The sequence below is a fragment of the Triturus cristatus genome, chromosome 6, assembly GCF_964204655.1.
Source record: "Triturus cristatus chromosome 6, aTriCri1.1, whole genome shotgun sequence".
NCBI lineage: Eukaryota > Metazoa > Chordata > Amphibia > Caudata > Salamandridae > Triturus > Triturus cristatus.
In genome coordinates this window covers 340728028-340742664 of record NC_140589.1, presented here as the reverse complement: position 1 = coordinate 340742664, position 14637 = coordinate 340728028, and the positions used below count along the sequence as shown (strand labels likewise).

Sequence of the window (14637 nt, the reverse complement as noted above, 5' to 3'; positions counted from 1 at the left end):
AGACCCTCGTAAGCACTGCCCCGGGACTGTGTGACCCGAAGCCCAACCAAGTCTCAGCGACGCTTTCTGCATGTGCGTGTGCAGCCTGAGACTGCCGTGGGGTCCGTGGCGCTGGTTGGAAAGTGCCCTGTGACTGCAGTGCCCCCGCAGCGTGAATCATTGTCCACGCTGCTGTGTAGCTGTTCGTGGCCCGAGCTGTCATCGTAACGGAGGCTGCAGATCAAGATCGCCACCGCCGGCCCGAGCCGCAACGTGCTGAAGGATTTCGTAAAAGCTAAGGAAGTCGTGAGGTAATCGTGATCGTTGTTCGCAAGAGGAATCTGCCCAAGATTGTCAGCAACGGAGAAGGCAGCGCCGTAACCTGTCCGGCTACAACGTTGCATTGCATCGGAGCTGCGTAGTCATCGGGCACGCCCAGCAGTACGTCCGACGAGCAGGGAGAGAGAGATAGCGAGGCAGCGCATCCCCCAGGTAAGGCTTGGACGCCGGTCGGGAGCCGCAAGCGTGTGTGGCCTGGGGAGGTGTGCAGGAGGAGTACAGGAGTGCTTCCGTCTCTCTCCCGCTGCATCGCATTAGACGTGCTAAGTCTTCGAGCAACCCGGACCTGCCCGGCAGCACCGGGGCCGCCCTCGGAAGTTCAGGACTGTTGTCTGTGGTTGGGGCCTAGTGGTGCCCGCGCTAATAGCGTCGATTGGTCTGGTATTATTCCTGCATTACGAACTGCCTGATTACGTGCATTAAATATTGCATTATTCTTGCATGACGAACTGCCTGATTACGTGCATTGAGGATTGAATTATTCTTGCATTACGAACTGCCATATTACTTGCATTAAGAAGTGTCTTATATTTGCATGACTAACTGCCGGAATACGTGCATTGAGGATTTCATTATTCTTGCATTACGAACTGCCTGATTACATGCATTGAGGATTGCATTATTCTTGCATTATGAACTGCCTGATTACTTGCATTGAGGATTGCATTACTCTTGCATTACGAACTGCATTAGTCTGACAATACGAACTGCATAGCATTGCATTATGACTGCATTTGAACATCGCGAACTGCTCATTAATACCGCAAGAACCTACAAGTGTTTGTTGGCCTAATAACCGGCCAAGTGGAATATTACGAATATGCATATGTTGGATTTTTATCGTTTGGTCTTCCTGTATTTTTCTTCTTGATAAAGACACCGCTATTTTCATACATCCGTGTGGTGTCCATTTGTGGTGGTATCACTGTGTCACTGGGAGTGTGGTTGCAAATACTTTACACATTGACTTGAAGATATGCCTGGCTGCTCGTGCCAAGCTACCAGGGGGTGAGCAGGGGTTATCAAGGAGGGTGTCCCTCCTTTCCCTGACTAGAAGCAAGTGTCCCTATTTGGACTAAGGCAATTGCCTCAGCCAACTAGAGACCCCCAGTTCTAACAACGCCCCTTAACCATTTCACTCCAGCCATTTAACTGCTGGGCGATGAGCTGGTCGGTGTGCTTGGTGCTGTGCGTGCAGGTAGACCCAGAGTGAAGGAGACATCTCCGTGGGAGGCAGACTGTCCCTTGTAACATAGGACGTGACTTTCCAGAGAGGAGTGGAGTGTGTTTCTATCCACACTTTTCATGTTTTTGTGTGATGCAGACAGTTTTCTGTGTCGCCACAGCTTAGACTTCCCCACTTTTTGAAATGCTCGGGGACGACTTGAGCGCTTTATTTCCTTCGATTGCTTTCTAAAACAGACAACGTCAAACAGTGATTCTTTCATGCGCAGTAAGATATCTGTATTTAACCCGCATGTTACAGGCTCGACTGACAGTACGACTGATTCTGCCTTTTATCCTCTTTCATCCTCTTACAGCAGATAAAAGTGAATACTGCTTCATTGGCTAATATTGAAATTATTTTTAAGTACCAATGTATAATTCATTCCTTAATACGCACTGCATAAACAATCATTATAGAAGTGAGCAAAACATTCTCTCTCTCCTTTATTCGCATGCATTCAGTTCATTAATGCCTACAATATTCCTGTCCATTGTTCTGTGCATTACTTAATATTGCCTGTAATATGGACCGCTTTCGAGAACAATGATATTACTGCCTGCTGTTGCATAGTAAAATATACCATCTGCCATCTTATTTACAAGCAATGCTGCACAGCATTGGTGATGCTGTGCAGAATGGCTTGAAACATTGGTAAAATCACTAATTCTCAGGTGAGACTTATTGGCTTTGCCAGTGCTTCTTGAGTACTGGCACTAGTTTTTGTCAGCAAACTTCGATCAGGAACAAGAGAGAGAAAAACACAAAAGGGAAAAAAGAGTTAGAGAAATACCGAACGGCAGTGCCAATGATAGAAAGCAGGAATGAAAAAGAACCTGCAAATGTGAGATAAAAAGTTATGCCATCTCTGGTGAATTAAAGAGGGATGAGATAAGGCAAGACTACGCAGCCTTGGTATTCAGCACTTTTGATAGCCCTGCCCTGGCCGTGGGCATATGAGCAAATCTTTGGGCCACAGCACTTCTTTTACATATTAGGCACTACATATCACTCTTGTCAAATCTGCGTATGACTCATTCACTGAAAAACTGTGGCAAGAGGGCCATTGTTAGGTAGGCAGAAGAAAAATAATTGTTAAAATCGGATTTGATTTAAAACTGAGTTTGTCCCCTGCTACGCGTATCTGAAGGCCATGTTTATTGGGCAGCGAAATAACACAATTTGTAATAACAATAATTAGAAACATATTACAAAGCTACATCAGAAATTAACACATATCCAAATTATTTCATGTCCATAGTCATGTTTTCAATGAAGTCAGTAGTGTGGTGATATCTAATGTAATGGGTGATGGCTTCTGTGCTGTCATATGTGATACAATTTGAGAGGTCGTGAGCTTTGCATTTTCGGGTGAGTTATGGCTTCTTTGCCAACCATAGCTGACCAGTGTCTGTGGTTTTTTTTGGAGTGCAAATTGTTACCATAGCATCCGTTCAACTGAAGTTAATGTTTTTGTGTGTATATTTGTACTTAAAAAAAAAAACACATGTTATTACAATTGTTAACAGTTTTAACTGTATGTTGCTTTTTCTTGGTTTGTTGCATTTCCATTTTTGAGGAACAAGCAACAAGTGTCCAGTGCACATGCATTAGTGTTGCATATTTCAGTTAATGTTCATAAATGTTGCTCTTGTCATTGTGTGAAATTCTTCAGAGAAATTCCAAACAGAGAATACACCATCGGAAGTCCACCTAAACCTGACTTCCCTTGCCTGTCATACAGGCCCAAAAGAAATTTAAAAAAACATAAAAGGCCATTTATACCGACGACTCTGTAGCCTAGACTGGCTGGGACTAAGCTAGGGTAACTACACCCTGCTTTGCAACAAGACCAGATGTAAAAAATGTCGGCCTTCCACTTGCCCAAAAGACATACGTGTGGGAGTGCTGCTCAATATATTTTTTTCCCTGGGTTCGCTAGGAGCAGCTCTTGTACTTAATCATAACTCTCCTTTTTATCAAAGAATTTATGTACCAACCCCAGCGCCGTTAAGCTGCTCTTGCAGCATGGCATTTGGCAGTGTCAGGACCTCGCCATTAAATCATGGACTTCAGCCCTTCGCCAACTGCCCTATGCTAGCAAAGCACAGGCCTAGGCCCTGCACCTCCCTGTTGGCACTGAACCTGTGGGGCATTTGGTTGTATGGCCCGGCCTGTGGCCAGTCGTACGCCAGTCCTGGGTGCCAATGCACCAGTTATGCTTGCAAATTGGCCATGGGCAGCATGTTCCAGGTCACTAGCCTGGCCTGTCGCAAAGCAACACGTCAACCACAAATCTGCAGGAAAAAAGTGAACCTTATTTATTTTAACAAATATTAGTGAATCTGCAGCTGCAAATCTAGCCCAAAATGTTGAGTTGAGAGGTCTGTTAACATAGCTGCCAAGGATTTAGATTGCTTATGTGTGACATTTTCATAATTTCAGTGTAATTATGAGTGACATTTCAATGACTACGAGTGACACTTACTCGCAAACCAAATCTTGCCATGAACACGAGGTAAACGTATAAATATCAGAAATTACACCCATTTGAGCAATGAGAAACTCTAAAAATGCATTTGTAGAAATGGGAGGGCACTAACACAGTGCCCTTGTAAACTGATCGTACTGCAGACAGTGACTCACTACAATGCAGAACTATCAGCTGTACTACCTTTTACACAGCTGAACTCAACTTTCTGAAGATTTGGAGCTCCAGGGTCAAGGCTTTTGGTGTTATTCTATGGATCAATGAAGTGTATGTTTGGTATTCAGTGCTTGACTACTGGTTGCAGAAGTTCTAATGGTCCCTAGTGCCTAAGGGCAGTCTCACAGCACACCAGATTTGAGTTGGAGAACATCACTCCATCGCCAGCAAGTTACAGATTCTATATTGTGGAACGGTAGAACCCATCGAGGGCACAATAAAATGAGTGTCAGTGTTGGAGGGGACATGGAAAAACTAATTGCCGCGATCATCATAATATGGATGGCGGTGTCTTGCAGAACACCGCCCCCATATTATACATGTTTTCCGCCGAGTCGACGAGTTGACCTGCGGAAAAGCAGCGGACGGTCTTTCCGTCCACCACGGACCCCCCAGCCATCCTAATGTAGCGGGGGGTCTTTTAGGTATGGATGGCGGGCGGATTGACCCGCCGGGCCAGCGGTGGCTACCACTGGCCCGACGGGGGCGATCCGCCCGCCGTCCTAATGGGGCCCTAGGTGTTTAGAAGAGACACTATGCCAATTTATAAAGATATTTTTATTAGCTAAATCTTGGAGTGGTTTTCAAAGTTTCATGATTTAAATTGCAAAAAGAGTGCGTTAAAGGAGCTCCATCATATAACTTTTGTTTCAGGTGATTTTGGATACAGTATTTACAGTTAATCATGCACCACATATTTATGTATTTTGATCCTAAGGTCTGTTTAGACTGTCTTTTTAAGGTCTGCAGCTTGCCTTCTAAACATACTAGATTGTGCAGAATTTGCAATGAGAAACAATAGCTTCACAATCCCCAACTAGCTATCTGAAATATCGACTTGTACAACTTACTAGGATAGTTAGGTTTATGTTCTAATACTGTAATTTTTTCTCCACTAGAGAAATTACACAGAGGCCTGCGGCCTGTGCTCTGAAGTTAACTGGGGACTTACTGATGAGGGCACGTTCTACTGCAAGTCGTGTCACAATGTGATAGAGGTAAGCAGCATTACTTTATGGTAGTAATCAGGAATTTGCTATGCGGACTCATGAGCGTATAAAAACCTTTACATAGTCATCTACAGTACTGCCACCTGGAGAGAAAGAAGACCATGATCTTAATAGTAGGGGACATTTTTGTATCTGTTCGAAGTTTATTCAGCTTGGAAGAACGTGATGAAGATCCTATAGAGAAGCTAGATCGCCATTGACCCCATTTGGGAGAGGGCGAGGGCAGACAGGCTCTACTGTTCCTTTAATGTGGTGAGCGGAAAAAGAACAAGTGATGGACAGAATTCTGAAAAATGTCAAACATTTACTCCCAGTATAGAGATCTGGGCCCAAGTCCATAGTTTTTTTGCTCACCATGCCATTCCACTTGGGACCCACCCATATGCAAATCAGTCTTGACCCTGCTCCCAATGGGAGCAGTCCAGCCAGACCTGCCAGGCCTGGTTCTCCCTGGACCGGAAACAAGCATCCATCATCTTGTTGTTTTTACTGTGGTGGATGACATCATTTGCTATGGGTGTCCTGTGATTTGTCCTACTATAGCTCTGCAAACTGGGCCTAGAACATCCATTTCCACACTTGACTCAGAGTTGCAAGGGTGAGCAGTCGGTCTTCTCAGGGAGCTAATGTGTGGGTATGGGGGGGGACAAGAGTTCAGAACTCAACAAGCAAACAGCAGATATATAACGTAATACCAGTCCAGTGCTCATCTATATGAAAACAACTTTTAATCAAACAGCAGAAGAAAATACAACATAGTCCAAATATTATGTCATACAAGGTGATCTGTAGGGGAGAGAAGACTTGCAGCGGGTCACTGATTGTAAGGGGAAATGAGCCGGAAATAAATGAGCAGAACTCCAGAAACTGCATCCTATTTAATTAAACTGTGTCCTACATTAAAAAAAACGGTGGCATACCTATACTGCATTATCTTTCACACTTCTAATTAAGATAGTCGTATAGTTTTATGTGCAAAATCATGAATTCATCGGTTGCAGTCATATGCATCACTAAAATTACTAATTACTTCATTCCTGAGATCTTTGCCACGCCTGATTTAAAACTACTTGGGAGCCCTCCCTGTAACCTTCCAAGACATTGTTCAATACTCTGAATCCCTTCAGTGTTTAGAAAGAATGCTGTCATCTATTCTTGCTTTACTAGAAAAATCTGTTGGTAATACAGATCGTATTCAAGATACTCTCCTAACAATCCTGAATGTTATGATGGCGGTAAAAGGAGAGGAAGATTCCTTTCACTGGGTCTCGCAGTAGGTAAAAAGAAGGGGAGGGGAGAAGGCAAATCCTCTAGTTTGGTTATGGATGCCCCCTAGCATTCTCCCATGGCAAAGCCCATGTCCAACCATTGTGTGTTACAAGTTGGCAAACCTCTGTATCTAGGGGTGGATGCTACTTCTCAGCCCCCCCCCCCGGCCAAATGGTCTCCTAAAGACTTTGGGAGTTAAGTCGACAAACCTCAGTGCAAGAAGCCTCTGAGAGCTATTAAAAATCAGAAGACTGGGGTGGTGGCAGGGAGGGATGGGAGAGTTCCAGGTATTCCCTAAAAAATGTATTTCAACTCTACTGTTCAGACCCAGCAGTTGCAGGTCTGATGGAACCTACCCTGCCTCCAGTATTGACTCTTTTTTCCTATTTTAAACTCGGATTATGTTAAAGTGAGCACAAATTAGTCCCTGCCCCTCCTCTGTCCAAAGAGAAGAAAAAAACAAAAAATCTGTTCTCTGCGGAAAAAGAAAAAACAATAGAGAATCCCTAAGAAGCAACCAAGAAACTCAGTTTCCAGAAAAACGTAGAAGTGTACTCCGAGGAGGAGAAGATGAATAAAACAACCTATGGCAACACAAATAGACCAAAGCCCAATGAAGTTGATCCTTCAATGCAAGACTTCTCTGTCACTTACTCTTTAGTAGTTGAAGATGATAATTCTGCTGCCAACCGGGCTTAACACTTTTTCTATACCCTTCTGTTGTGACACAAAAGACAATTTAAATTACAGACAGGCTGGGGGAAGTGTTGTGCAATCTTCCCCGCCGATTTTAGTAACCTCTTTGCTTGTTTTTGTGGCAATGTTTGATTCTGATATAATTTTGAATCACTCGTTTTTAGGTCTCGGCTAGCATGGCTGCGCACATGCGCAGCTCGCTCGGCGAGATTTAATGTTTTTGAGGAGTTTCAGTAAAGGACCTTAAGCCCCGCCCCTCTTTTCCATTGCCCGGTGTCACCGTTTATGCTAAACGGTGGCCAGCCATTGGAAAAGAGCTGTGTGTGTTGCCTCCCTTTGGCTTTTTCTGCCGTCCCACTTGGACGTGCTAGCCTGCTTTCCCTGTGTCGTAAACGATTTCTTATCTTTATGGGGCCATGTGTTTAAACACATGGCCCCATAAAGACAAGAGATCGGCTGCAGCACGGTCCTCCTTTCTCTTTCGTGCTTGCTTTACGCCCTACTAGTTTATGTCACCAGCTGCCTGTAGCACAGGGTCACGGGGAGGACAGGGCTGAGGCAGTAGCCTCTTTCACTTTTGCAGCCTCGCGTCTGTCTCCATCTTCAGCATTTTTATTATTTGATTTTGTTTCTACCAACACTTCAGTCGCGGCTGACCCGTGCGCTTGGAATTCTTTTTAATAATGTGATTAATTTCTGCGCACAGTTGCCCAATCCCTCCCGCGGCCCGCCCTGACCAGTTCCCTCGGGGCTCCACGGTGGCTGCGTTTATGGTTCGCACTTGTACTCCTTTCACTTTTGCGCTTGTTATTTAACTTTCACCTCTCGCTGGTCACAGCTCAGACAATGGAGGGAGGGCGGGCCCCTCAGTTTATGAACTGTTTTTCTGGGCCTGCTTAAGGGGCTCCGGGGGCTTAACGTGTCTGACCTTTATCCAGAAAGGCTCTGGCTCCCCCTCCGCCGCCCCTCCTGTTCTGATGTTGTGGGATTGCGTTTATCTTTCTGGCTTTCCGGGTTTGCGTCTATCTTTCCGGCCGTCAGCGTGTGTGTAGCTTACTGGCAGACGAGGGTTGTGTTTAGGTCACCGACTGTCTGTGCCTAGCTTTGCGTGTGTTACTCACTACATGTCTGTGTTTGTGACCGTGTCTTAGGACGCTGTTTGTATCCTAGACTGCTCTGCCCTGCCCCTCCAGGGCTGTCACTCCACGAGAGACGCTCTATCGGAGCCTCCTGCCGGCGGGGCTGTTCTCTCCTACTAAATTTAGCTGCCCTGCTACTTGTGTTTCTGGCCGGGCCCCCTCCTTGCCTATTTTTGGATGTCTTCTTCCCCAGTGGAGAGTTTGTTGATACAGGCAGGCTGGTGTCCCACAGTGGGGTAGGGGTGTGGAGATGTGGGGGGTGCCTTCTCCACGCTCACTCCCGGAGGTTCCTAAGGTGTGGGGCAGGGAGTGCGAGGGGGTGTGCCGACTCAATGCTGCCTCTTGGAGGCGGGGGCAGTGCTGTGGGGGGAGCCTGGAGCATCGGGAGTTGGGATTAGTCTGCTCAGCGGGTGACAGCTGCACTCCAGGACAGTGCTGTAGAAGGAAGCTGAGAACCACGGGAGAGCGTACCTGCTCCATACCTGGGCACTGCTGCCTGCCTGGCCACTGCTGCCTGCCTGGCCACTGCTGCCTGCCTGGCCACTGCTCCCTGCATGGGCACTGCTGAGAGGGCAGCATGGCTCTCCCCGGCAGCCATTGTTACTATGGAGCCGTCATATCTGGCCGCTCCAGCTTCAGGTGCTCCCACAAGAGAGGTGCAGTGGAAGAGCCCCGTGTGCTGGGGTCTGAGTGCAGTGCAAGAGCTGTGAGTCTGCGTGACACCCGGGCGAGGTGCACTGGAAGAGCCCCGTGTGCTGGGGTCGGAGTGCAGTGCAAGAGCTGTGAGTTTGCGTGACACCCGGATGAGGTGCATTGGAAGAGCCCCGTGTGCTGGGGTCAGTGTGGTGTGCAGTGCAAGAGCTGTAAGTCTGCGTGACACCCGGACGAGGTGCAGTGGGAGAGCCCCGTGTGCTGGGGTCGTTGTGGTGTGCAGTGCAAGAGCTGTGAGTCTGCGTGACACCCGGGCGAGGTGCAGTGGAAGAGCCCCGTTTGCTGGGGTCGGAGTGCAGTGCAAGAGCTGTGAGTCTGCGTGACACCCGGACGAGGTGCATTGGAAGAGCCCCGTTTGCTGGGGTCGGAGTGCAGTGCAAGAGCTGTGAGTCTGCGTGACACCCGGATGGGGTGCACTGGAAGAGCCTCGGGGTCATATTGCAGTATAGTGAGTGTGGGCAGAATGAGGTGCATCCACAGAGCAGTGTAGGGTCAAGCCTACGCTTGGTGTCAGAATAAGGTGCATCCACAGAGCAGTGAAGGGTCAAGCCTATGCTTGGTTTCTGAATGAGGTGCATTCACAGAGCAGTGTAGGGTCAAGCCCATGCTTGGTGTCATAATGAGGTGCATCCTCAGAGCAGTGTAAGGGTCAAGCCTACGCTTGGTGTCAGAATGAGGTGCATTCAGAGAGCAGTGCAGGGTCAAGCTTACGCTTGGTGTCTAAATGAGGTGCATAGAGCAGTGTAGGGTCAAGCCCATGCTTGGTGTCTGAATGAGGTGCATTCACAGAGCAGTGTAGGGTCAAGCCTACGCTTGGTGTCAGAATGAGGTGCATTCACAGAGCAGTGTAGGGTCAAGCCTATGCTTGGTGTCTGAATGAGGTGCATCCACAGAGCAGTGTAGGGACAAGCCCATGCTTGGTGTCAGAATGAGGTGCATCCACAGAGGAATGTAGGGTCAAGCCTATGCTTGATGTCAGAATGAGGTGCATTCAGAGAGCAGTGCAGGGTCAAGCTTACGCTTGGTGTCTAAATGAGGTGCATAGAGCAGTGTAGGGTCAAGCCCATGCTTGGTGTCTGAATGAGGTGCATCCACAGAGCAGTGCAGGGTCAAGCCTATGCTTGGTGTCAGAATGAGGTGCATAGAGCAGTGTAGGGTCAAGCCCATGCATGATGTCAGAATGAGGTGCATTCACAGAGCAGTGTAGGGTCACGCCTATGCTTACTGTCAGAATGAGGTGCATTCACAGAGCAGTGTAGGATCACGCCTATGCTTGCTGTCCGAATGAGGTGCATTCACAGAGCAGTGTAGGGTCAAGCCTACGCTTGGTGTCAGAATGAGGAACATAGAGCAGTGTAGGGTCACGCCTATGCTTGCTGTCAGAATGAGGTGCATTCACAGAGCAGTGTAGGGTCAAGCCTACGCTTGGTGTCAGAATGAGGTGCATAGAGCAGTGTAGAGTCACGCCTATGCTTTTTGTCAGAATGAGGTGCATTCACAGAGCAGTGTAGGGTCAAGTCTATGCTTGGTGTCAGAATGAGGGGCATCCACAGAGCAGTGTAGGGTCAAACTTATACTTGGTGTCAGAATGAGGTGCATTCAGAGAGCAGTGTAGGGTCAAGCCTACGCTTGGTGTCAGAATGAGGTGCATCCACAGAGCAGTGTAGGGTCAAGCCTATGCTTGGTGTCAGAATGAGGGTCATCCACAGAGCAGTGTAGGGTCAAGCCTACGCTTGGTGTCAGAATGAGGTGCATTCAGAGAGCAGTGTAGGGTCAAGCCTACGTTTGGTGTCAGAATGAGGTGCATTCAGAGAGCAGTGTAGGGTCAAGCCTACACTTGGGGCCTCATGTAGGTAAATAAATTTTACCGGTTCATAAATACCGAGCCGTACCGAATCGGTAAATTAGAACCGGTAAGTTATATGTAGGTAAAAATTCGGTACCAGTTACCGATTCGGTAACATTCGGTAAATACGAATCGGAATTCACCGAATCGGTAAATACCGAGGTGGTATCCACCGAATCGGTAAATACCGAGGTGGTATCCACCGAATCGGTAAATACCGAGGTGGTATCCACCGAATCGGTAAATACCGAGGTGGTATTTAGCGAATCGGAAAATACCGAGGATACTACCACCTTCCCTTAACTAAGTAGCCAATATCATAATCATGTCATTATAGAAGGTCTCTCAGGCTTGAATAGGGGACCCCATACCTCAAAGATCAGCTTAGTGAAATCACATCACAGGAGCATCAGGAGTCTCCTCGCAGGAAGGCTCGTCTTCGGTCTGAATAATAAACATGATGTCTGAGATATGAAAAGCACCAACTGTCAGGTATGTGCAGCTGCGCGTGTGCCATGGCTAAATCGTGGGTCGAACAACCTAGAGTGGAAAACATGCATTGTGTAAAATTCCAGACTGTGTGTCACAGCATGTACAGACCAAGGTCGCTGCGCAGAGCTTGGGATGGGAACAACAGAATGCACTCGTCTGAAGGAAGTCTCGAGTCAGCAGTTTATTCAAGAAAGAACATGTAAACGCAGTGTCGTGTGCAAAGACACAAATATGGCTACATAACATTCAACGTGGTTATGCCAACTGAACAATGCATGTACGTATTCAGGGAGAACTCACTACACGCCCCCTTGAGCGAAGCAATATGTAATAGGCAAGAAAAGAGAGAACGCAGAGTTCAGTTTCGTCAGAGCAGAACAGGGCGTAACCAATGCAGCGCCAAAGTCCTACAGTCCAATTAATTGCAGCATACAATTCCAAAAAACACAATGCAAGTATAGTAAAAAACTCAAGCAGACCATCAGGAAGAGAAAAACGAGAAATAAAAGAAATAAATGTTGCGCCAGGGTGCTGTCCAGTAGCACAGGCGCAATGGACGACAATCCAGTTAATCCATGAATGTATAGGCAGCATATGTGGCCACGGCTTCCAACAAGCAATCGTTTCCAGGGCCACTAAAAGTCTCAGCCATCCAATTGAGTAAAGAAAAGGAACATACGTGTTCTCCAACCAACGGAGCCTCTAGCACAATCAGAGGGCACCCGGAATGTTCCTCCAAATAGCTCATGGACAAGAAGTCGTAGGCTGCCGCTGAGATGTCCCAATTACCCAGGATACCATGCGCCGCTCCACACGCCATGATCCGGACACCAGAACAGGACAACTCGTGAGACACTAAGGGCCGCATCAGTCGATCGAAATCCGGCACCGGAGACACCATGTTGGTCAAGCACAAATCCAGAGGCCATTCAAAGGGACAATCCAGGCAGTGTAATACAGGTTGTACGCAGGTGAAGTAGGAATACCTGAAGGATAATCCATAAGCCAGGCTCAAAGTCGCCAATGGCAAAGTACCATAGAAGTCAAGCATCCTATCACGAAGAAGATGCAGACGGGACAGGTGCTCGTGTGGCACAGAAGGAGCAGCCATTCCGTAGTATGAAAAGTAAAAGCAGCACACCTGCCACCAGCGCCAGAAGCAGCGGAACACCTCCAAAGATGCTCGAGAACAGTGAATGAACAAATGCCGGAATTACACCAAAAATAGTTTGGAAAGAGGTCACGAGACCCGAGCCCCACATGTTAAAAAAAATTGAGCCAGGCCGGTCGTGGACGAGGCATTGATAATACTTTGGATCAAAGAGCCGAAATGCAGGGGGAGGTCAGTATTCAGAGGCGCCTGTTCCTCAGTGCGCGTAGTAGCAACGTGAAGGACAAATATTTCACGAGAGGAAGTCAAAGGCACCTCTTTGTGGGACAATGGCGCTCTATACTGCTCAACTTGTTGGACTCTGCTTTCAAGGTTGGAATCGAAGGCCAGATGGAAACATCCCGCCGCCCATGCGGGGGTGGAAAAAGAACAGTATTGTAGCAGACAACTTCATGCGAGACAGTTATGTACGGGATTACCACTCACATCCCGCAGCAAACTTCATTAATCATAATTAAATGAATACCGTTTGCAAGCACAGTGAAAGAAGGTGTAATCACAGGCACTGGGATACCTCGTAGGACGCACGCCAAAATCGGGGCTTGTACATTGCATGCGCCGTGTACTTGCATGTGCCTATTGTCTCATGTATGAATCCTAGAAGTGAGAGTGCTAGAGCTAATATCTATAACGGCTTAGGCCTTCTCCATGTTTGCTTGGTCAATAGCTCTCAGTCTGGAAGCCGCCTCACTGTGCGACAACTTGCAGACCTCGTTGTAAATAGCATACGCGCACCTTTTGGTTCTGCCACCCACGGGACCATTCACAACATCATTCCATTCGGTATGCACATTGATGGAGTGGGTGGACTTCCTGATCCTGTAGATGTGCTCTGTGTCAGCTGGTGGACAGAGTGGGATGTGTGTCCCATCAATGCAGCCAATATAATGGTGGAAGAAATTCCTGAAGGAACGGGACAGGCAACTCTGGGATACACCACCCACCGCAGCTGTCACCACCTGAGAAATGCCGGATGCCAGCAGATGTGGGCTGCAGAGCACCTGCACATGTGGGGGTATGGCGTGCGCCCTTCTTATTGGCTGGTCCAGGAGTGGGTGCGGGTCCCTGATTGAGTCCATGATGGTTTCGGGGTGTAACCTGTACCTCTCATGTATCTCTGCATCAGTCAGCTGGAATAGTGTGATGCGCTGTCTGTGGATGCGTTCCTTCCGTCGCCAAACCCTCAGTCCTGCTGCCTGTAGACGTAGGCGCCTTGCAATGACGTACATAGCTGCCAGGGTGTCCACGCTGTTGCATTTTGGGATTGCTTAGCTGCACTGTTGTTGGTTACCACCTGCTTTCAATCCGTGTTAATTACCGACTCTTATTTACCGATTTTCTTGGATTTCTTAATTACCGAGTGCTCCTACATGTCATTTTAACTTTTTACCACTTCATATTTACCACTTCATATTTACCGATTCGTTAATTATGTATTCGGTAAATATGAATCGGTATTTTAGAATTCGGTAACTATGAATCGGTATTTACCGCCTCATATTTACCGAAAAGTGGTTTTTGGACTCCTACATCTCACTTGTCTGAATACCGGTCGGTAACGGCATATTTACCGAAAATCGGCCGTTACCGACCGGTATTTCGCTACCTACATGAGGCCCTAGGTGTCTGAATGAGGTGCATTCACTGAGCAGTGTAATTTGTACACTAACTTCTGAACACAGGGTCCACTTCCGGCAAATTAATACATTCCAGAGGGGGTTACATTTCAGGGGTCATTACGTTCGTACAGGGATGTGTGAGAAGTCTACAGCTCCCATGCTGTCCTTTTAAGGCTTTCCGCGCCTCCCACGACCTCAAGGCCGGGCACAGATGGGACCCAGCCTCAGTAAGATAGCTGAGGGGGTAGTGCGCCTGCCGCTGAGATCTGCGAAAAGTCTGTTTATTACTAGCTGCAATATGAGATAAAAAGTTCAGGGTCTTGTTACATCTCCTATGATCTGCAGGACACGGGGTCCATCCTCTGGAAAACAGCTGAGGGGTAACACACCTGCTGCAGGTGTCGCTGTGAGGCCTGCAGCTGATAAGTCCTGTT

At 47.6% G+C, this 14637-nt stretch overlaps 1 protein-coding gene across 1 annotated transcript in view; it reads left to right on the top strand.

The window, feature by feature from the left end:
* Window positions 1-14637, top strand: part of TAF1B (TATA-box binding protein associated factor, RNA polymerase I subunit B) — a 1023302-nt gene that overhangs the window by 36178 nt on the left and 972487 nt on the right. The window contains exon 2 of the mRNA XM_085610722.1: window positions 5150-5248. Coding sequence (XP_085466848.1) covers window positions 5150-5248 — 99 coding nt within the window. The remainder of the gene's footprint in view (window positions 1-5149; window positions 5249-14637) is intronic.